Source organism: Lissotriton vulgaris, chromosome 11, assembly GCF_964263255.1.
Source record: "Lissotriton vulgaris chromosome 11, aLisVul1.2, whole genome shotgun sequence".
NCBI classification, from domain to species: Eukaryota; Metazoa; Chordata; class Amphibia; order Caudata; family Salamandridae; genus Lissotriton; species Lissotriton vulgaris.
In genome coordinates this window covers 171,015,932-171,037,079 of record NC_141699.1, presented here as the reverse complement: position 1 = coordinate 171,037,079, position 21,148 = coordinate 171,015,932, and the positions used below count along the sequence as shown (strand labels likewise).

The 21,148-nt window shown below is 48.1% G+C and overlaps 1 protein-coding gene across 8 annotated transcripts in view; it reads right to left on the bottom strand.

Moving 5' to 3' along the window:
* Positions 1-340: 340 nt before the first annotated feature.
* Positions 341-21,148, bottom strand: part of ACAD10 (acyl-CoA dehydrogenase family member 10) — a 627,389-nt gene continuing 606,581 nt past the window's right edge. For all 8 annotated transcript variants that reach the window (XM_086943061.1, XM_086943062.1, XM_086943065.1 and 5 more), the window contains one exon: positions 341-1,139. In XM_086943061.1, the coding sequence (XP_086799187.1) occupies positions 1,005-1,139 (135 nt within the window). In that variant the 3' untranslated portion in view covers positions 341-1,004. The remainder of the gene's footprint in view (positions 1,140-21,148) is intronic.

The window sequence follows — 21,148 nt, the reverse complement described above, 5'->3', positions numbered from 1 at the left end:
GACCCTCCCACCCGCGAGTCATGCGAGCCGCGAATGGGCCCACAATTTATCGAGGACCCAAACTTTTCCAGAAAGGAGCGGAGGCGGATTAATTTTTGTTTTGAAAGGTTTCATGAAGGTTCGTCACAGGACGCCAAAGTTATAAGCAAAATATAAAAACGCTCTTCCTATCTAAACTCTGACCCAAGTCATAGACTATAAGCCAATGTGAAAAGTGCAGCTCAATTCAGCTTACACTGTGCACCACACACACTCGTTTTTCGTTTTAAATATCTATGCTATTTTGATAATGGAATCACTAAGAAGTGGCCATGATTTTCAAGCATAAAATATACTGTTCTTTAATATTTGCATTTTAACTTTATTTCTCAATCAAAAACTTTTTATAGCATTTCAGGCAGCCTCCATTTTTTTAAATTGTCTGTAACCCCTTAAGAACGCAAATTATTACATTGTTAGTTACACTTCCCACCCTTCACTCGAATACAGACAAGCACACCAGTAGGTCATAAACACCAAGGCTAAAAAAATAAACATATGCACAGTATGACGTCATCGATACGTGTTTTTGACAAATACATGATTAAGAATAAGTCAGTGAATTTGCTAAAACCCAAAGTAGAAAATAGTGTTTTCCATTCTATATCAAGTTCCGAAGAAAGGCGTGAAAACAATGATCTAATTTCAGAAAAAGATATTGGTCTTCTGCCATAATACATTACAAAAGTGAACATTTAATTTGTCGACGTAGCTCTAAGCCAACAGGACGATGCTTGATTTACAGTCTGTGGTCACATTCTAGATATGGTGTAGTTAAAAAATTAAAAGTACTTAATCGGAAGACATATGCAAGCAAGGCCTCATCTAACAATTCAGTCAATAACGAAGAACCTGATGAGGCGCGAAACCTGCTGAGCACTAGCAAGGCACCTTTAACTCCTGCCTAAGCGTGGCAATGAGCAGGCACTTATAATTTATCATTCATAAATCCCAGTGAGAAGGCCTCATTTCTTCAGTTCCATTCTCGCGATAGCTGCCCGGTGAACTTCATCCGGCCCATCCGCCAGGCGCAGCGCTCGCGCCCACATGAAGAACTGAGCCAGGGGGTAATCGTTGCTGAGGCCCGCTGCGCCGAAAGCCTGAAACAAAGAACACATGTCAAGAGTCATGCGACGGCCAGGGCGCCCGTGGGGCTCATAGAGAGCGACGGCAAACAGACGAGAGGCACAGACTACTTTACAAGCGTTGGCCATTCGAGGGCACACGGGCTGGCTGTTCATGGCACACTCTTTCCCTGTATGTGGTGGTGTGCCTTTATGTTTTGTTTTTAGTTCTTTAGTTATGGACTTTTACTGCAGAATCTGTAACAAAAACGCATTTGCATATTCCTCGAGTACTCAAACACTTCGAAAGCTATCAAAAGATTATAATAGTGATCCATTTATGTTCAGTAAAAGATAGTAAAGCGCAGTTAAAATGTTAACTCTTCATTGTGATAATGTTTTACTGAATTTATATAGGAATGTCAGAATACAGTTTCAAAAACTCCGAAAATATTTAGTTTGGATGAATGCAGAGAGAATACATGGCAGGGAAGCCTGAAAAACGCAACTAAACTCTAGGCTTGTTTTGGTGATGGCAGAATGTGTCATATGGCTGAAGGAGCATGAGACTGAATGACTATAGCCTACTGAGCAGAATAAAAGGAACAAGGAAACGAAATGTATTGCATCAGAAATGACAAACCAGCAATAAAACCATGCCTACGCAAGCAAAAGAACATCTAGAGGCATATTTAGCTGAACTAAAAGCAGATTTTAGGAAGTCCTTGGCAGAAAGTCTGTCACAACAAAGAGTACAAGTTACTTACCTTTGGTAATACTCTTTCTGGTGGAGATTCTATATAACCACAGATTCCTCACCATCTCAAAACCCCCTAGGCACCACAGTGGATCGGGAAAAAAACTGGTGGTGCTCTAAAAAGGGTGTGGCAAATGTATGAAAGGGGTGTGGCCTATCCGAGTAGGGGCGTGGTCTAAATCAAGATAACAAGCATTGTGTGCTTAAGAAATCATGAAGTCGCATCCAGCAAAGGATAATAAAATAGGCAAAAAGGTATATTTATTAAGTATAAGCCATAAAATACCAAACACTTTAAAACATGTAAACATTATTTACATTACTTAGAAATCAATTGCAGAATTTCCCAAAACCCTTGAAGACTGTGTCTATTTTGCTGGGGTTTCTCACAACAATTTTCTTCAGCAGACCTTCTACCTTTTGCTAGCCAACTCACAGCACGCCAGAGTGGTGGGAGGAGTAGCACCTGGGTCTCAATAGGGCTGTGCCTGCCTGCCACAATGCTGGCTCCACCTCCTGTGGTGCGTCTGATGGCTCTGGCCCACACTCACAAAGGAAGAAGAGGTGCACTGGCAGAGTGCACCCATCTGCATGTCGAGTACATGCAGATGGGTCTATTCAGCTTTATGCTGACTCAGCCAGCCTTCTGGAGCCACCCCATTCCCTGTCACTCACAAACCAGACAGTCAATACACAACCAGGCAGAGGCACACAGAAAGGTTGAACAGGAAAATAGCCACTTTCTAAAAGTGTTATTTCCAAACTTAGAATTTAAAAACCATCTTCACTAAATGATGTTTATTAAATTCCAAGTTCAGGGATACCAGATTCCATATGTCTATCTTGCCGTTATGGGAAGATATGCAGGTAAACATGTTACACAGCATTCCCCTTTTTCATCCTATGGGCAAGATAGCCTTTCAATAGTGAAAAACGAAATTGGCAGTATTTCACTATCAAGACATGTTACCCACACTAGTAACACCAAACAAAACCGGGACGTCTGGTCACCCAACCTTTGAGGCCTGAAAATAGAGCCCCCTTTCGAGGCACCCCAAAAAAAACAGGGGTGCTCAGACCCCCACAGAACCCTCCCCCCACTTAAAGCTCTGGATCCAGAGAATATTAAATTCAGCAATTCCCTCCGCGCTGGTAAGTGGCATCGTGCTGCTCCACGTCGTGCCTGATGTCCCGCCCCAGAAGTCATGGAGGGCTAGAATATAGGGGCCACCTTTAAGCATCAACAACAGCCTTTTTCTGATATCAGCAGTGCTTAATTTCCAAAAGCCTAAGTGCTAGTGCCCTAAGAAGCTCTGCTCAGAAGCCAACAGCCACTGCTATTAAATGCCAGCATGCCAAATACCAATGCTGCTTAGTGTTCAATCCACCTCAGGCCTCTTTAATCAAGTACCAGACACTGCCTACCTCTTTATTTCACCATTGTGGGTCCCTGATTTCTCCCTTTGTGACTGTTTACTCTTCTTTCTTCTTTCTCCTTTGTGTATTTTCTGTCTTTTGGTTGTTAGGAAATGTTTGAGGAGAAAAAATAAGTGTCAGTCTCAAAAAAAGAGCATTACGGACCCCCCCAGCTCAAATTAAGCACTGAATACCTGTCCGAACAGTTGGACACAGAGCCTTCAGTAATCAGACTGTGCCAGTGTACTGATCCATACATGTAATTCTTTTTTTAGTTTGGACCAGAGGAATCTGTGGTTAGATAGAATATCCACCACAAAGAGTTTCACTGAAGGTAACTTGTACTTCTGATGCCTACTTATATTCCCAAAGCAGAACCTCCCCTGGTTGTGGGTCAACAGAAGGACTCAGACCAGGATATCCTGCAGAACAGAAGGAGGAAAGTGCCCCTCTCGCCAGACCTGGTTATCCAGGCAATAGTGCTTTGTGAACATTAGAACTGGCATCCATCCTGCAGCTTGGCAAATATCCAAGACTCCCACTCCACGTGTCAGTGGAGTGGTAGCAGCTTTAGCTCTGGTAGAATGTGCCCATATGGTTTCCTATGGCTTTTTCATGGGCAGTCTGCAACAGGTTTGATGCAGTAGGAAGTCCACCTAGAGCACATTCATTTCTGCACAGCATCTCCTTTCTTCACCCCAGAGAACCATACAAAGAGCTGATAATCCACCCAATAGTCATTGGTATGATCAATGTAAACACTCTGAGCTCTCTTGGGATCTAAGTGATGAAGTCTCTCTTCCTCCTTGGATGGATGAGGATGGGCAAAGAAAGGTGGGGCCAGACTGCCCAATGTGGAAAGGCGTACCCACTTTCAGAAAGGAACCCTTCTTTGGTCCTTAGCCCTAGCCTGTCTGGGAAGAGAGTGGTGTACGGTTGCTGGATAGAGAGTGATTGCAGCTCACTTACCAGCTGATGTGATCACAATAAGGAACACTGATTTAAATGTGAACAATCACAAAGGAGAGCTGTGCACTGGATCGAATGGGATGCATACCAGGAATGTGAGAAACAGATTAAAGTTATTCTGATGCATCAGAAAGGGGTTTGACAGGAACATATGAGTCAGCCCTTTCAAAAAACACATCACAGGTGACTTAAACAGAGATGGCTGACCTGACAACTTTACAGCAGATGAAACTGATAATAATCTTTAACAGTGGCTACAGCAAGACGTAGTACATCAGACAACCAGGCTTGTAAGGGTTGGACATGACAGAAAGAACCCGCGTAGATACTTTTAGTGGAGGAATGGCTGGCTGCTAAAATGAAATCCACTACTTTGGGAGGGAAATAAAAGGCTGTGAACGGTAGCTTCTCAATCTCCAAGCATGGAAGTTGCGCAGGCCGGGGTGCAGGACCTGGCCCAGCTGCTGTGACAGGAGGTACTCCCGAAGGGACAGCGGATTCAGAGGTCAAATGCTCATGACCAGAAGTTCTAGATACCATGCTCTCCTGGCCCACTTCGGAGCCAGTAGGATAACTTAAGCACAGTTGTTCTTGAACTTCCTCATAACTTTGGGCAGGAGAGGTAGCAGCAAGAATATATGCAGGAGTCCTGAACCCCAATCTAGCTGAAAGGTGTCTCTGAGTGAGAAATGCCTTTAGAACTCCAACGTGCAAAAGTTGCGAGATTACTTGTTCTCAGCAGTGGCCCATTGCTCAAAGAAAACCCTGTGCCACCTCGGAGTTCAGCCGTCATTCACTAGGCACTGTCAGTAGAGTTCATCCTCTCTGGTGTTTAAAAATCCAGCCAGTTGCTGTCAGCCAGGGAGATGCCCTGACGATCTAGCCAGCTCGAGAGGCAAATGTCTCCTGGTACAGAGCCCATGGCCACCCCTCCGCTTGTTGAAGTACCACATGGTGTTGTATTTGAGGACTTGCACCCATTCCCTTTTCAGAGATGGGAGGAAGGCCTCCAATGTTAAGCGAATCACTTACAGCTCCAACAGGATGCTGTTGAGATGGGTTACCGTCAGATACCAGAGTCTTTTGACCTCTCACTGCAACTTCAGATCCTATTACAGAGCCTGCATGCAACATCTGGCATGGTCCAAGAGGCCTCAGAGCCACTCTCACTGAGAAGCAGGTCAACTGTTGAAACATCTGAATCTTAGCCCAAGTATTCAGGATTTGTGGAGGTGGAGCTAAGGCTTTGAACAGCCCATGTGCAGGATGGTTCCAATGAAAGGGAGACACTGTGAAGAAGTGGTGTGCTACTTAGGCAAATTGATAGAAAATTCTAGGGTTGTCTGGAGGTGGTTATACAACTATTTGGAGTTAGCCCCAGTGGCGTAACGAAACTTGATGGGGCCCTAATGCCAAGTAAATGCAGGGGGCCCCTCACGCTCTGGACCCAGTCTGGCACTCTCAGGCCAGGGACCTACCAGGGCCTGCAGGAGCTTTTGTTACACCACTGGCTAGCCCACCTTCAAATACTAGTTGCTCAGGTATAGGGAAACTCGTATTCCCAACCTCGAGAGACGGGCAGCAATCACCCCCAAAGAGAAGCACGGAAAACAAATTGCTGTAGTACAGGGAGGTGGAAGTAGGCAAGCTGCATATTAAATCCCACCATCCAGTTTTCTTGATCCAGGGCAGACTGAACGTGGGCCAGGATGAGCGTTTTGAACATGTTCTTCTTGAGGAAGTTCAGAGGGTGGAGATCTAAAATGAGATGGAAGCCTCTATCCTTATTTGGCACCAGAAGGTAGCAGAAGTAGCAGCCAATCCTGATGATTGATGCCAGTGCCCTCTCTATTGACTCCCTTATCCAAGAAAGTCTGAACTTACCTTTCGAGAATGAACAAGTGGCCCTCCAGAAGCTGTTGCTGGGTAGGCGGCATGCTTGGAGGGGTGGAAATAAAGGGTAGGGCATAATTGTGTTGGATTCTTTTGAGCTCTTATTCGTCCAATTAAATGTCCTGCCACCTGTGGAGATAAACCCTCATTTGGCCTCCAAACGAGTGAAAGTGCGCCACTGAAGCCAAAGTAAAGTGGTTCTGCAGCAGCAGCAGAGAGGTCCATGGGGCATTGGGCAATTTGTTGTACCTGGGTGCATGGATGCTGTCGGCAGAATCTCGGATTTCAGGTTTTTTTTGTGGCCTCCGCTGAAATCTCCTTCTGAAGCCTAGAAAGGGGCAAAATTGATGGGGAAGCTAGCATGTGGATGGTGTTAGGCTGAGAGGATGCACTGTTGCTTTGCTCTCTTTAAAGTGCTTCTGGGCACAGTCTGCCTTTCCTCTGACAGGATGGGAGCCCTCAAAAGGCATATCCCTTAGCGATTGATGGACTTCACTCGAAAATCCATTAGAATTAATCCAAGCATGTCGCTGAAGCACCCCACTGGTGCCAACTGCCCTACCCAATCAGTCGGTGGTGTCAAGGTCCAAGTGGATCACATATTTTGGCCTCCTGACCATCATGAATTATCTGTAGAAGGCTGGTTCTAAGGTCCTCAGGAACTGCAGGAAAGATATCAGCAACCATGTCCTAAAACACTTGCAAGTGACATCCCAGGAGGCAACCTGAGGTTATGGGCCTGAGATCAAGACTGGTGAGAAAAAACATGTTTGCCAAAATATTGCATATGTTTCAACTCCTAATTTGGTGGTGTGGTCGGAAACGCACTGGGATTGAGTCTGCTGGTAGAGGATTGAACTATCAGGCTCTCAAGTGTTGGATGCTGAAGCTAGAAAGATGGGTCCCCTGGAGCTTTTCTATGTCTTCTGGCTATTTGCCAGAACAAGATCGTAGCTGCCCAGGTTCCCCAGGAGTGTGGCTGTCAATGCCTCAGTGAAACAAGCATTTGCAATGCAATAGGTCTCGCATTAGAAAAGTTTGAGCTATTGGTATTGTAAATGACATATTTTTTATGTATGTGTTGGTTTTGAAAATAGCGAAATTAATAGCTTTGTCATTTACAATGCCAATAGTTTTAACTTTCGAAAACGTGACACTTATAGCATTTGTAATGCAATATGTGTTGTATTTACATGACTTAGAAGTATTAATATTACAAATAAGAATGGCTTTTATTTTTTTTATAATGAATAATTAAATAAAAGTTATTGTAATTTATAATGGCAATAGCTTAAACTTTTGCAAATAACTTTTGGGATGATTATGTTCAGTGTATTTTATTGTGATGAAAATCCAGGAACAGAAGTGAAATATTTAAAAATGTTTGTGACATTTGTAATGAAGCTTGAAACATTGAGAGAACATATTAGAACCAGTAGTTGTTTAATTGTTGCACAGAGTGATGCTGTGGCCTTCAGTGTTGCTGAGTGATGCTGTGGCCTTCAGTGGTGCTGAGCGATGCTGTGGCATTCAGTGGTGCTGTGGCGTTGAGTTCTGCTGAGTGATGCTGTGGTGTTGAGTGATGCTGTGGCGTTGAGTGATGCTGTGGCGTTGAGTGATGCTGTGGCGTTAAGTGATGCTGTGGCGTTGAGTGATGCTGTGGCGTTGAGTGATGCGGTGACGTTGAGTGATGCTGTGGCGTTGAGTGATGCTGTGGCGTTGAGTGATGCTGTGGCGTTGAGTGATGCTGTGGCATTGAGTGGTGCTGTGGTGTTGAGTGGTGCTGTTGGGTTGAGTGGTGCTGTGGCATTGAGTGGGGCTGTGGCGCTAAGTGGTGCTGTGACATTCAGTGGTGCTGAGTGATGCTGTGGCCTTCAGTGGTGCTGAGTGATGCTACAGCATTCAGTGGTGCTGAGTGATGCTGTGGCATTCAGTGGTGCTGTGGTGTTGAGTTGTGCTGAGTGATGCTGTGGCGTTGAGTGATGCTGTGGCATTGAGTGATGCTGTGGCGTTGAGTGATGCTGTGGCGTTGAGTGATGCTGTGGCGTTGAGTGATGCTGTGGCGTTGAGTGATGCTGTGGCGTTGAGTGATGCTGTGGCGTTGAGTGATGCTGTGGCGTTGAGTGATGCTGTGGCGTTGAGTGATGCTGTGGCGTTGAGTGAGGTTGTAGCGTTGAGTGAGGCTGTGGCGTTGAGTGGTGCTGTGGTGTTAAGTGGTGCTGTGGTGTTGAGTGGTGCTGTGGCATTCAGTGGTACCTAGTGATGCTGTGGAATTGAGTGATGCTGTGGCGTTAAGTGATGCTGTGGCGTTGAGGGATGCTGTGGCATTGGGTGATGCTGTGGCATTGAGTGATGCTGTGGCGTTGAGTGATGCTGTGGCGTTGAGTGATGCTGTTGCGTTGAGTGATGCTGTGGCGTTGAGTGAGGTTGTGGCGTTGAGTGAGGCTGTGGCATTTAGTGGTGCTGTGGTGTTGAGTGGTGCTGTGGTATTGAGTGGTGCTGTGGTGTTGAGTGGTGCTGTGGTGTTGAGTGGTGCTGTGGTGTTGAGTGGTGCTGTGGCATTCAGTGGTACTGAGTGATGCTGTGGAATTGAGTGATGCTGTGGCGTTGAGTGATGCTGTGGCGTTGAGTGATGCTGTGGCGTTGAGTGATGCTGTGGCGTTGAGTGATGCTGTGGCGTTGAGTGAGGTTGTGGCGTTGAGGGAGGTTGTGGCGTTGAGTGAGGCTGTGGCATTTAGTGGTGCTGTGGTGTTGAGTGGTGCTGTGGTGTTGAGTGGTACTGTGGTGTTGAGTGGTGCTGTGGCATTCAGTGGTACTGAGTGATGCTGTGGAATTGAGTGATGCTGTGGCGTTAAGTGATGCTGTGGTGTTGAGGGATGCTGTGGCATTGGGTGATGCTGTGGCATTGAGTGATGCTGTGGCATTGAGTGATGCTGTGGCGTTGAGTGATGCTGTGGCGTTGAGTGATGCTGTGGCGTTGAGTGATGCTGTGGCGTTGAGTGATGCTGTGGCGTTGAGTGAGGTTGTGGCGTTGAGTGAGGCTGTGGTATTGAGTGGTGCTGTGGTATTGAGTGGTGCTGTGGTGTTGAGTGGTGCTGTGGCATTCAGTGGTACTGAGTGATGCTGTGGAATTGAGTGATGCTGTGGCGTTAAGTGATGCTGTGGCGTTGAGGGATGCTGTGGCATTGGGTGATCCTGTGGCATTGGGTGATGCTGTGGCGTTGAGTGATGCTGTGGCGTTGAGTGATGCTGTGGCGTTGAGTGATGCTGTGGTGTTGAGTGATGCTGTGGCGTTGAGTGAGGTTGTGGCGTTGAGTGAGGCTGTGGAGTTGAGTGGTGCTGTGGTGTTGAGTGGTGCTGTGGTGTTGAGTGGTGCTGTGGTGTTGAATGGTGCTGTGGTGTTGAGTGGTGCTGTGGCATTCAGTGGTACTGAGTGATGCTGTGGAATTGAGTGATGATGTGGCGTTAAGTGATGCTGTGGCGTTGAGGGATGCTGTGGCGTTGAGTGATGCTATGGCGTTGAGTGATGCTGTGGCATTGGGTGATGCTGTGGCGTTGAGTGATGCTGTGGCATTGAGTGACGTAACCAAAACAGGGTTTGGGCTCACGGGCAATAAGGACAAACCTCTAATCAATCACAAAAACCAAAACGAGCACCAATGTTGCCGACTAGTTGGATTTGGGTCTAAGCTGACCTCTTGAACTACTAAATTAAATAGTAACTCTCAGGACACTTGTTTATCCAGAACAAATCCGATGAATTGAATTTAATTGAATTAACAACACATCAACGTTATGAATGTTTCAAATTAATTAGAAAACATTGCTTATTTCACTCCACATATACACATGTAACAGTTCACTCACTCCAAACTTCACATACAAGTACTCATACAAACCATACTACAAATAAATATGTACAAACTATACATCAGTTAATAGTTCAAGTATTTACAATTCCATCTTATTACATATGCAAACATAGCATTGGAACAAACTGTGTCACTTTTATTATCAACAGTGTCTTGATTTTAGCACAACGTTCCTAATGCTGATTGACAAGGGTCTACGCGTTTCGATCACCCCTAGTTGTGGGGAGATCTCGTCAGGACCACGTAGCTGTGAATGAAAGGGGGGAAAACATAAATGAGTCTGCCGGAAGCCTCCCTAAACGCTTCAGAAACCAAAAAAGGGGGAAATTTGGTCCTACCTCAAAGGTGCTCGATTTTTTTTGGACCACAAGGCTGTAATTAAAACAAACTCAACTTAGTTCCAAAAGCCTTTAGACTTAACTACTCTCAGCAAGACAAAATAAAATACATACTCACATGCATTTGTGTCACAAGCCTCTTTGAATCAATGGGGAGTGAAAGATCTATTGTGAAACAAAGCCTGTTGTCAGTTACGGGTGGGTTTTATGTGTAAAAAGATGTTGCAGAATAAGAAAACGGGAAGCAAACTTACTGAGATTCTGGTGTCACCAAGCTCCTTTGCCGTTTCATTCACACATTGTAAAAAAACTCCAATTCCCACAATCCTCAGTGACAGGAAGTTAGCAAAACAGGGATTTTCAAACAAGGAACATCGCACACTTGGCGACAGCTTTGCTACATATCAGACGGAGGCTTGACCCCATCCCAAAATTTAAAAACTAAAAAGGTACGGAGAGCAGCAGCGCCGGCGAGCCACCGCCACAACACAGGACGGGTACGCGAGTGCCCGGATCATTTATCCGTATGCTTGTTTTTTACAGAAAAACAAACACAGTGTTGTGAGGCGCCCAGCCCACCACGCAAACGACAGACTCTGGAGACACCAGAATCTCAGTATGTTTGCTTCCAGTTTTCTTATTCTGCAACATCTTTTTACACATAAAACCCACCCGTAACTGACAACAGGCTTTGTTTCACAATAGATCTTTCACTCCCCATTGATTCAAAGAGGCTTGTGACACAAATACATGTGAGTATGTATTTTATTTTGTCTTGCTGAGAGTAGTTAAGTCTAAAGGCTTTTGGAACTAAGTTGAGTTTGTTTTAATTACAGCCTTGTGGTCCAAAAGAAATCGAGCACCTTTGAGGTAGGACCAAATTTCCCCCTTTTTTGGTTTCTGAAGCGTTTAGGGAGGCTTCCGGTAGACTCATTTATGTTTTTCCCCCTTTCATTCACAGCTACGTGGTCCTGACGAGATCTCCCCACAACTAGGGGTGATCGAAACGCGTAGACCCTTGTCAATCAGCATTAGGAACGTTGTGCTAAAATAAAGACACTGTTGATAATAAAAGTGACACAGTATGTTCCAATGCTATGTTTGCATATGTAATTAGATGGAATTGTAAATACTTGAACTATTAACTGATGTATAGTTTGTACATATTTATTTGTAGTATGGTTTGTATGAGTGCTTGTATGTGAAGTTTGGAGTGAGTGAACTGTTACATGTATATATGTGGAGTGAAATAAGCAATGTTTTCTAATTAATTTGAAACATTCATAACGTTGATGTGTTGTTAATTCAATTAAATTCAATTCATCGGATTTGTTCCGGATAAACAAGTGTCCTGAGAGTTACTATTTAATTTAGTAGTTCAAGAGGTCAGCTTAGACCCAAATCCAACTAGTCAGCAATATTGGTGCTCGTTTTGGTTTTTGTGGCGTTGAGTGATGCTGTGGCGTTGAGTGATGCTGTGGCATTGAGTGGTGCTGTGGCATTGAGTGGTGATGTGGCATTGAGTGGTGCTGTGGCATTGAGCGGTGCTGTGGCATTGAGCGGTGCTGTGGCATTGAGTGGTGCTGAGTGATGCTGTAGCATTGAGCGATGCTCTGGCATTGAGTGATGCTGTGGCGTTGAGTGATGCTGTGCGCTGAGTGGTGCTGTGGCGTTGAGGGGTTCTGTGGCGTTGAGTGAAGCTGTGGCATCGAGGGGTGCTGTGGCGTGGAGGGGTTCTGTGGCATTCAGTGGTGTCGAGTGATGCTGTGGCCTTGAGTGATGCTGTGGCATTGAGTGATGCTGTGGTGTTGAGTGGTTCTATGGCATTGAGTGGTGCTGTGGCGTTCAGTGGTGCTGTGGCATTGAGTGATGCGGTGGCGTTGAGTGATGCGGTGGCGTGGAGTGATGCTGTGGCGTTGAGTGATGCTGTGGCGTTGAGTGATGCTGTGGCGTTGAGTGATGCTGTGGCATTGAGTGGTGCTGTGGCATTGAGTGGTGCTGTGACGTCGAGTTGTGCTGAGTGATGCTGTTGCGTTGAGTGATGCTGTGGTGTTGAGTGATGCTGTGGCGTTGAGTGATGCTGTGGCGTTGAGTGAGGCTGTGGCGTTGAGTGAGGCTGTGGCGTTGAGTGGTCCTGTGGTGTTGAGTGGTGCTGTGGTGTTGAGTGGTGCTGTGGTGTTGAGTGGTGCTGTGGTGTTGTGTAGTGCTGTGGCATTCAGTGGTACTGAGTGATGCTGTGGAATTTAGTGATGCTGTGGCGTTGAGTGATGCTGTGGCGTTGAGTGATGCTGTGGCGTTGAGTGATGCTGTGGCGTTGGGTGATGCTGTGGCGTTGGGTGATGCTGTGGCGTTGGGTGATGCTGTGGCGTTGAGTGATGCTGTGGCGTTGAGTGATGCTGTGGCGTTGAGTGATGCTGTGGCGTTGAAGTGATGCTGTGGCGTTGAGTGATGCTGTGGCGTTGAGTGATGCTGTGGCGTTGAGTGGTGCTGTGGCATTGAGTGGTGCTGTGGCATTGAGTGGTGCTGTGGCATTGAGTGGTGCTGTGGCGTTGAGTGGTGCTGTGGCGTTGAGTGGTGCTGTGGCGTTGAGTGGTGCTGTGGCGTTGAGTGGTGCTGTGGCGTTGAGTGGTGCTGTGGCGTTGAGTGGTGCTGTGATGTTGAGTGGTGCTGAGTGATGCTGTAGCGTTGAGTGATGCTCTGGCATTGAGTGATGCTGTGGCATTGAGTGATGCTGTGCGCTGAGTGGTGCTGTGGCGGTGAGTGGTGCTGTGGCGGTGAGTGGTGCTGTGGCGTTGAGTGGTGCTGTGGCATTGAGTGGAGCTGTGGCATCGAGGGGTGCTGTGGCGTGGAGGGGTTCTGTGGCATTCAGTGGTGCTGAGTGATGCTGTGGCGCTGAGTGATGCTGTGGCGTTGAGTGATGCTGTGGCCTTGATTGATGCTGTGGCCTTGATTGATGCTGTGGCCTTGAGTGATGCTGTTGCGTTGAGTGATGCTGTTGCATTGAGTGATGCTGTGGCGTTGAGTGGTGCTGTGGTATTGTGTGGTGCTGTGGCATTCAGTGGTGCTCAGTGAATCTGTGGCGTTGAGTGGTGCTGTGGCATTGAGTGATGCAGTGGCGGTGAGTGGTGCTGCGGTGTTGAGTGGTGCTGTGGTGTTGAGTGGTCCTGTTCATTGAGTGGTGCTGAGTGATGCTGTGGCGTTGAGTGATGTTGTGGCATTCAGTGGTGCTGAGTAATGCTGTGGTGTTGAGTGATGCTGTGGCGCTGAATGGTGCTGTGGCGTTGAGTGGTGCTGTGGTGTTGAGTGGTGCTGGTGTTGAGTCGTGGTGTGGCATTCAGTGGTGCTGAGTGATGCTGTGGCGTTGAGTGATGCTGTTGCGTTGAGTGGTGCTGTGGCATTCAGTGGTGCTGTGGCATTCAGTGGCGTTGAGTGGTGCTGTGGCGTTGAGTGGTGCTGTGGCGTTGAGTGGTGCTGTGGTGTTGAGTGGTGCTGTGGTGTTGAGTGATGCTGTGGTGTTGAGTGATGCTGTGGTGTTGAGTGATGCTGTGTCGTTTAGTGGTGCTGTGGCATTGAGTGATGCTGTGGCATTGAGTGATGCTGTGGCGTTGAGTGGTGCTGTGGCGTTGAGTGGTGCTGTGGCGTTGAGTGGTGCTGTGGCGTTGAGTGGTGCTGTGGCGTTGAGTGGTGCTGTGGTGTTGAGTGGTGCTGTGGCATTCAGTGGTGCTGAGTGATTCTGTGGCGTTGAGTGATGCTGTGGCGTTGAGTGATGCTGTGGCATCGAGTGATGCTGTGGCATCGAGTGATGCTGTGGCGATCAGTGATGCTGTGGCGATCAGTGATGCTGTGGCGATCAGTGATGCTGTGGCATTGAGTGATGCTGTGGCGTTGAGTGATGCTGTGGCGTTGAGTGGTGCTGTGGCATTGTGTGGTGCTGTCGCATTGTGTGGTGCTGTGGCATTCAGTGGTGCTGAGTGATTCTGTGGCGTTGAGTGGTGCTGTGGCGTTGAGTGATGCAGTGGCGGTGAGTGGTGCTGTTGTGTTGAGTGGTGCTGTGGTGTTGAGTGGTGCTGTGGTGTTGAGTGGTTCTGTGGCATTGAGTGATACTGAGTGATGCTGTGGCGTTGAGTGATGTTGTGGCATTCAGTGGTGCTGTTGTGTTGAGTGGTGCTGTGGCGTTGAGTTGTGCTGTGGCATTGAGTGGTGCTGTGGCGTTGAGTGGTGCTGTGGCGTTGAGTGGTGCTGTGGCGTTGAGTGGTGCTGTGGCGTTGAGTGGTGCTGTGGCGTTGAGTGGTGCTGTGGCGTTGAGTGGTGCTGTGGCGTTGAGTGGTGCTGTGGCGTTGAGTGGTGCTGTGGCGTTGAGTGGTGCTGTGGTATTGAGTGGTGCTGTGGTATTGAGTGGTGCTGTAGTGTTGAGTAGTGCTGTGGTGTTGAGTGGTTCTGTGGCGTTGAGTGGTGTTTTGGCGTTGAGAAGATATTTTGGAATGGTATCTGTGTTTGAGTGATGGTGTTCCATTCGAAACAGATTCATGGTGTGTTGTTTGGTGGGTGAGAGGGAGGGAGGCCAAAGAGTTTCTTGCCTTAACCAGTTGATGGTGACAGAGAAACTAAAGAAGGAGTGCTGTATCAAACGCAGGCAATGCCCGCAATATCTGACAGAGAATAATCCCAAAAAACTTGCAGCGTTGGCTGACAGGAGATCAGCTAGCATGGTTATCAAAGGGTTAGAGCAGCACAGCTCTAAGCCAAGAAGAGAAAGGAACTCTCAATAAACTGGTTTTACACTATAAGTTTGGGACTAGAGACCTTACAATTGTAACAAAGTGGCACCCAAGCAGAAAGGGCATTGGGTTCCAAGTCAAGAACAACACCAGGAGAAGGGGCAGCAAGGTTCTTCCAAGCAAAAAGTGATTACTTGTTTAAGGTGACGCAAGGAGGGACATTATAACATTTGGGAGAAATTCCCAGAGGCCATGATGCACATTTACCAAAACACAATGTGATGTGTTTCAGCAGATGTGATCCAGCAGAAACGGCCGCTCCTCACGCAGCTCCCCGCCTCTAAGTGGTGTTGTAGCGCTTTCTAACCACACAGCTGCCTGCCACCTCGCCTAGCTGCTGCCGCTGCTGCCATTGCCAGAGATCGTGCATTATATATTGTTGCGTGGCGCTAGTTTGCCTGACTGCTTGCATTAGCGTGATCATCTGTAAGCGCAAGACTGCCTGGGTGCGCTGTAGACCTGTCCTCAATTGTGCCTGATTGTACTCGATTGCATTGTGCTCATTGATTCTCCCTGATTGTGCCGCTGCCTGTGCCCCAACCCTGTGGCGATTTTGGCTCGCTGCCATTTTGTTTGATCTGTTGTTGTTGTTTGTGCCTCCCTACCCGGATCTCCGCCCCGCTCCCGCCTCCCAGCTGACCCTCCCTCCCACTGATTCTCTCTACCCTGATCCCCGTGTGTCTCGCTGTGACCTCCCTGCTTCCAGCAGAAACAGCCGCTCCTCACGCAGCTCCCCGCCTCTAAGTGGTATCGTAGCGCTTTCTAACCACACCGCTGCCTGCCTACTCGCCTAGCTGCTGCCGCTGCTGCCATTGCCAGAGATCGTGCATTATATATTGTTGCGTGGCGCTAGTTTGCCTGACTGCTTGCATTAGCGTGATCATCTGTAAGCGCGAGACTGCCTGGGTGCGCTGTAGAACTGTCCTCAACTGTGCCTGATTGTACTCTATTGTATTGTGCTCATTGATTCTCCCTGATTGTGCCGCTGCCTGTGCCCCAACCCTGTGGCGATTTTGGCTCGCTGCCATTTTGTTTAATCTGTTGTTGTTGTTTGTGCCTCCCTACCCGAATCTCCGCCCCACTCCCGCCTCCCAGCTGACCCTCCCTCGCCCCTCCCCCTTCCCATATCCACATATGACCGATGTTAGTGCGCGCAGCGTTCACGCGCAGCGGTCGCGCCGAAGGTGCGCCAAAGGTAAGCCCGTCCGCGCCTGGACCGCGCCCAGCGCCATACCCCCTAGCCCCCGCAACCCCCACTCCTCCCGCTTAACGTATGACGCCTCGACCCTCCTAGCCCTTAACCCCGAACGCACACCACAATGCTTCGAAACTGCCCCAGGACGTACCCACGGTCCTTTTGCCTGCCACTCCTGCAAATTTACCAGCATCAAGATCCATACCATTTGCACTACCCCCAAACCCAGCTCCGACTCTAACCATCTGAAGTGCATCCTGCTGAACACCCGCTCGGTCCACAGACACGCAACTGAACTCTGGGACCTACTCGACACTGCTTCACCGGACATCGCCTTCCTTACAGAAACCTGGATGAACGCATCATCAACACCCGACATCGCCATAGCCATCCCGGACACTTACAAGATCACCCGAAAAGACTGCACCAATCAAACTGGAGGAGGCATCGCCATTGTCCACAAGAACAACATCAAAATCACGATCAGCTTCGACGATAACCTTACAACCGCCGAACACCTCCACTTCCAGATCCACACCGACCCTAGGACCACACTTAGAGGTACCCTCATCTACAGGCCCCCAGGAACCCGTAAACAATTCAGCGAAGACATCACTGACTTCATCAGCCCACATGCCCTCGCCTCCGAGAACTACATTCTACTAGGAGATCTCAACTTTCACCTGGAAAAGAAAAACGACAACACCACCACCACCCTTCTTGACAACCTGGCCAATCTCGGACTCAAACAACTTGTTGACACCCCCACCCATGTAGCCGGACATACACTCGACCCAATCTTCACCTCCAGCAAATACATTTCCTTCGATTGCACCACAGCTCTCCATTGGACAGACCACAGTTGTGTTCACTTCAGCTACAAAACCACCTCGACCCACAACCCCCCACAACCTATTCCTCGAAGAAACTGGAACAAAATCACCACCGACCAACTCCTCACATCGCTCAACCAAAACCCACCCGCCCTCTCATCAGACCCAAACCAAGCTGCCACCAAACTCAAACCATCAGACCCAAACCAAGCTGCCACCAAACTCAAACAATGGATCACTCACAGCGCTGATGAATTAGCACCCTTGAAAAACCATCACAACAAACAGGACAGCAAAAAGGCCCCCTGGTTCAACGATGACCTTAAGAAATCCAAGAAGCAATGCCGTAAACTCTCGAGAAAAAATGGAGAAAAAACCCAACCACCGACAATATGACCACCTTCAAGGCAGCCTCCCGCAAACACCACCAACTGATTCGATCCACCAAGAAATCAGCATTCAAGGATCGACTCGACAACAACGCCCATAACAGCAAGGAACTATTCAACATCGTCAAAGAATTCACCAACCCCACCGCAGCCTCAAACAACATCACCCCCTCCCAAGACCTCTGCGATTCGTTATCCCCCTTCTTCTACAACAAAATTGCCGACATACATAACAGCTTCGAGAACATTTCCAACGAACAACCCTCTCCACCCCCCTCCGAACCTAAACCGCCCTCTAACAACCTCAGCGCCTGGAACCCAATCACCTTTGATGATACCATTCGCCTAATGAACTCCATCCACTCTGGTTTCGCCAACCGACCCCTGTTCCCATCACATCTTCAACAAAGCAGACTCCATCATCGCACCCCATCTCCGTGATGTCATCAACTGCTCCTTCAACTCTGCTACCTTCCCAGAAAGCTGGAAACACGCCGAAGTCAGCGCCCTCCTGAAAAAACCCACAGCAGACCCTTCTGAACTTAAAAACTACCGCCCCATATCCCTCCTCCCATTCCCTGCCAAAGTCATTGAGAAGGCCGTCAATAGCCAGCTCGCCGCCTTCCTTGAATCCAACAACTCCCTCGATCCCTCACAGTCCGGCTTTCGAGCCAAACACAGCACCGAGACAGCCCTCATCGCAGCTACAGCCGATATCCGAACACTACTGGACAACGGAGAAACAGTGGCCCTCATCCTACTCGACCTCTCCGCCGCCTTCGACACAGTCTGTCATAGCACCCTCATACAATGCCTCAGCAACATCGGCATACAAGGGAAAGCCTTGGACTGGATCATCTCGTTCCTAACTGGGAGAACTCAGAGAGTCCGACTTCCCCCATTCAAATCAGAGGCCACCGAAGTCATCTGTGGTGTACCACAAGGATCATCACTCAGTCCCACCCTCTTCAACGTTTACATGAGTCCACTCGCATCCATCGCGCGTCAACACAACCTTAACATCATCTCCTACACTGACGACACCCAGCTGATCCTCTCCCTCACCAAAGACCCAAACACCACCAAAACCAATCTACACGAAGGAATGAAAGAAGTAGCCGAATGGATGAAAAACAGACGCCTAAAACTTAACTCAGACAAAACGGAGGTGATCATCCCCCTCTGCCTGGGACAACTCATGGTGGCCTTCGGCTCTGGGCACAGCACCCATACCCACAGACCACGCTCTTAACCTTGGCTTCATCCTAGACTCCTCACTCTCGATGACCAGACAAGTCAACGGCGTCTCATCCTCCTGCTTCAACGTACTTTGTATGCTCAAAAAAATATTCCGCTGGATCCCCTCCGAGACAAGAAAGACTGTTACCCACGCACTGGTCACGAGTCGACTAGACTACGGAAACACCCTCTACGCCGGAATCACAGCCAAATTACAGAAAAAACTCCAACGCATCCAAAACGCATCAGCGAGACTCATCTTGGACATCCCTCGCCAAGACCACATTACCTGCCACCTAAAAGACCTCCACTGGCTCCCCGTCAACAAGAGAATAACGTTCCGTCTCCTCACACACGCACACAAGGCCCTCTATAAACTAGGACCCGAATGCCTCAACACTCGACTGTCCTTCTACACACCCTCCCGCCAACTAAGATCCTCCAATCAAGCCCTCGCCGCAGTGCCGCGTATCCAAAGATCCACCATGGGAGGTAGATCCTTCTCCTACTTGGCGGCCAAGACCTGGAACTCACTCCCCACTCACCTCCGCCTTACACAGAACTATATCTCCTTCAGAAAAGAACTTAAAACCTGGCTATTCGATAAATAATGAACCCCCTCCCCAAGCGCCTTGAGACCCTCTGGGTGAGTAGTGCGCTATATAAATTCTTGAACTTGAACTAGAAGTTACAGTCAATGGGAGGAAAGTTCCTGCCCTGAGAGTTTAACTGACTATGGTTGAGTGGAAGTATCTCAATCCCAAGGAAATTCTCCCTGGTGCCAGTGGCATAGGCTTAGTAGGCAGTAAAGAGGACATGGAGTATTGATTGCCCAAGCTGTGGTAAAGATCAATGGCAAGTTGGCTATGGTTGATGTAGAGGTGAGCAAAGTGCTGGATGCCACTTGGGCAATGATTTGATTGCTCCTGGTTTAGTACCAGAAACCTACATGGATTGAACCAGCTGTGTTGACTAAAGCACAAATTGCGCAACAGTTTCAGGAGATTGGGGCCATTTCACATTTTTCTAGGCCAGAACTGGCTAGTAAGAGGATCAGAGCATGTTCAGGGAAGGCGCAAGTCACGACATCCACTGCCCCTGCTTCAGCCAAAGAGGATGAGGAGATACTCAAAATTGAAGAGGTTTTAAATCTTGTTATTGCAAGAGCTGCAGGGGTTGTTAACTGCTGGAGAACCCATTCGGAAGGAAATCTGTGAGTCACAAGATTAGTGTCCTACACTTGTGGGACTTCAGAAAGAAGCTCAAGAATAGGTCAGCAAAGGAATATTGGGATTCATTGTGTTGGCTGATATGATGGACGGCTTTGTAGTGAGCCTGTGAATCCTGAGCCAGGAGCCAGCAAGAGGCTAATGTTTCCACCAGAGCACAGGAACTTCCTGTTGTCACTGGCCCACAACATGCCCTTGGCCAGGCACCTTGGACCTTCTTTTCTACAAGCCAGGGATACGCAGAGACACTGCAAGGGTTGGTAGAACTGCCTCCAATTGCTAACTGAATGTTAAGTCAGGAGATAGGACCAAGGCAGCTATAGTGCCTCTGCCAGTTTTAGGTGTTCCATCGGAGTGGATGGGTATAGACACTGTTAGTCTATTTGGCCCCATTCCCTCAGCATAAGGGTACAATCACATCTTGGTTGTGGTCGCTCATGCCACCACATATCCAGAGGTGGTATCTCTAAGGAGCATGAATTCAAAGGTGGTAGCTAGGGCTCTCAAAGACATCTTTTCTGGGGTTGGATTTCCAAAGTCGTTATTTATGACTGAGGAATCTACTTTACCTCCTCCTGTCTGACAGAGATTTAGGTGCAAGCTAGTGGAACCTACCACTTCTCCACATTGACCTATCCATAAACCCATTTGTTAGTGGAGAGGCCTAAACAAAACCCTTAAGAGCATGATGGGCTCTCTAACAGAGAAACTCAGAAGGAAGTTGAGCCTTTTTCTGCCACGTCTCTTATTTGCTTATGGGAAGACTTCACAGAAGAGAATGGGTTTCTTTCCCAAGAGACTAGTACATAGCTCACTCACCTTGACCAGAGAAGGAGGTGGGTGTGGTGAACTATATGTGACTGGCCTCAGGAAGGTGATGGTGCAATACATGGGTCAAGCGATGAAAAATCCTCAGGCTTGCCAAGTGCTGATGAAGGAGTGTTGAATCCTGAAAGCGTTGCTGACTGCGTGTCAGGAGTTTTCGGTGTTAAAAGCTTTAGAGAAATAGGAGAAGACCTCCTTTTCTACACCACAGGGGTTTTTACAGTTTTAGGCAATTCCCTCTGGGTTGAAAATTTCTCACTTTCCAGAGCCTGGTGAATTAAGTTCTAACAGGGTTAGGAGAGTTTTGATTGG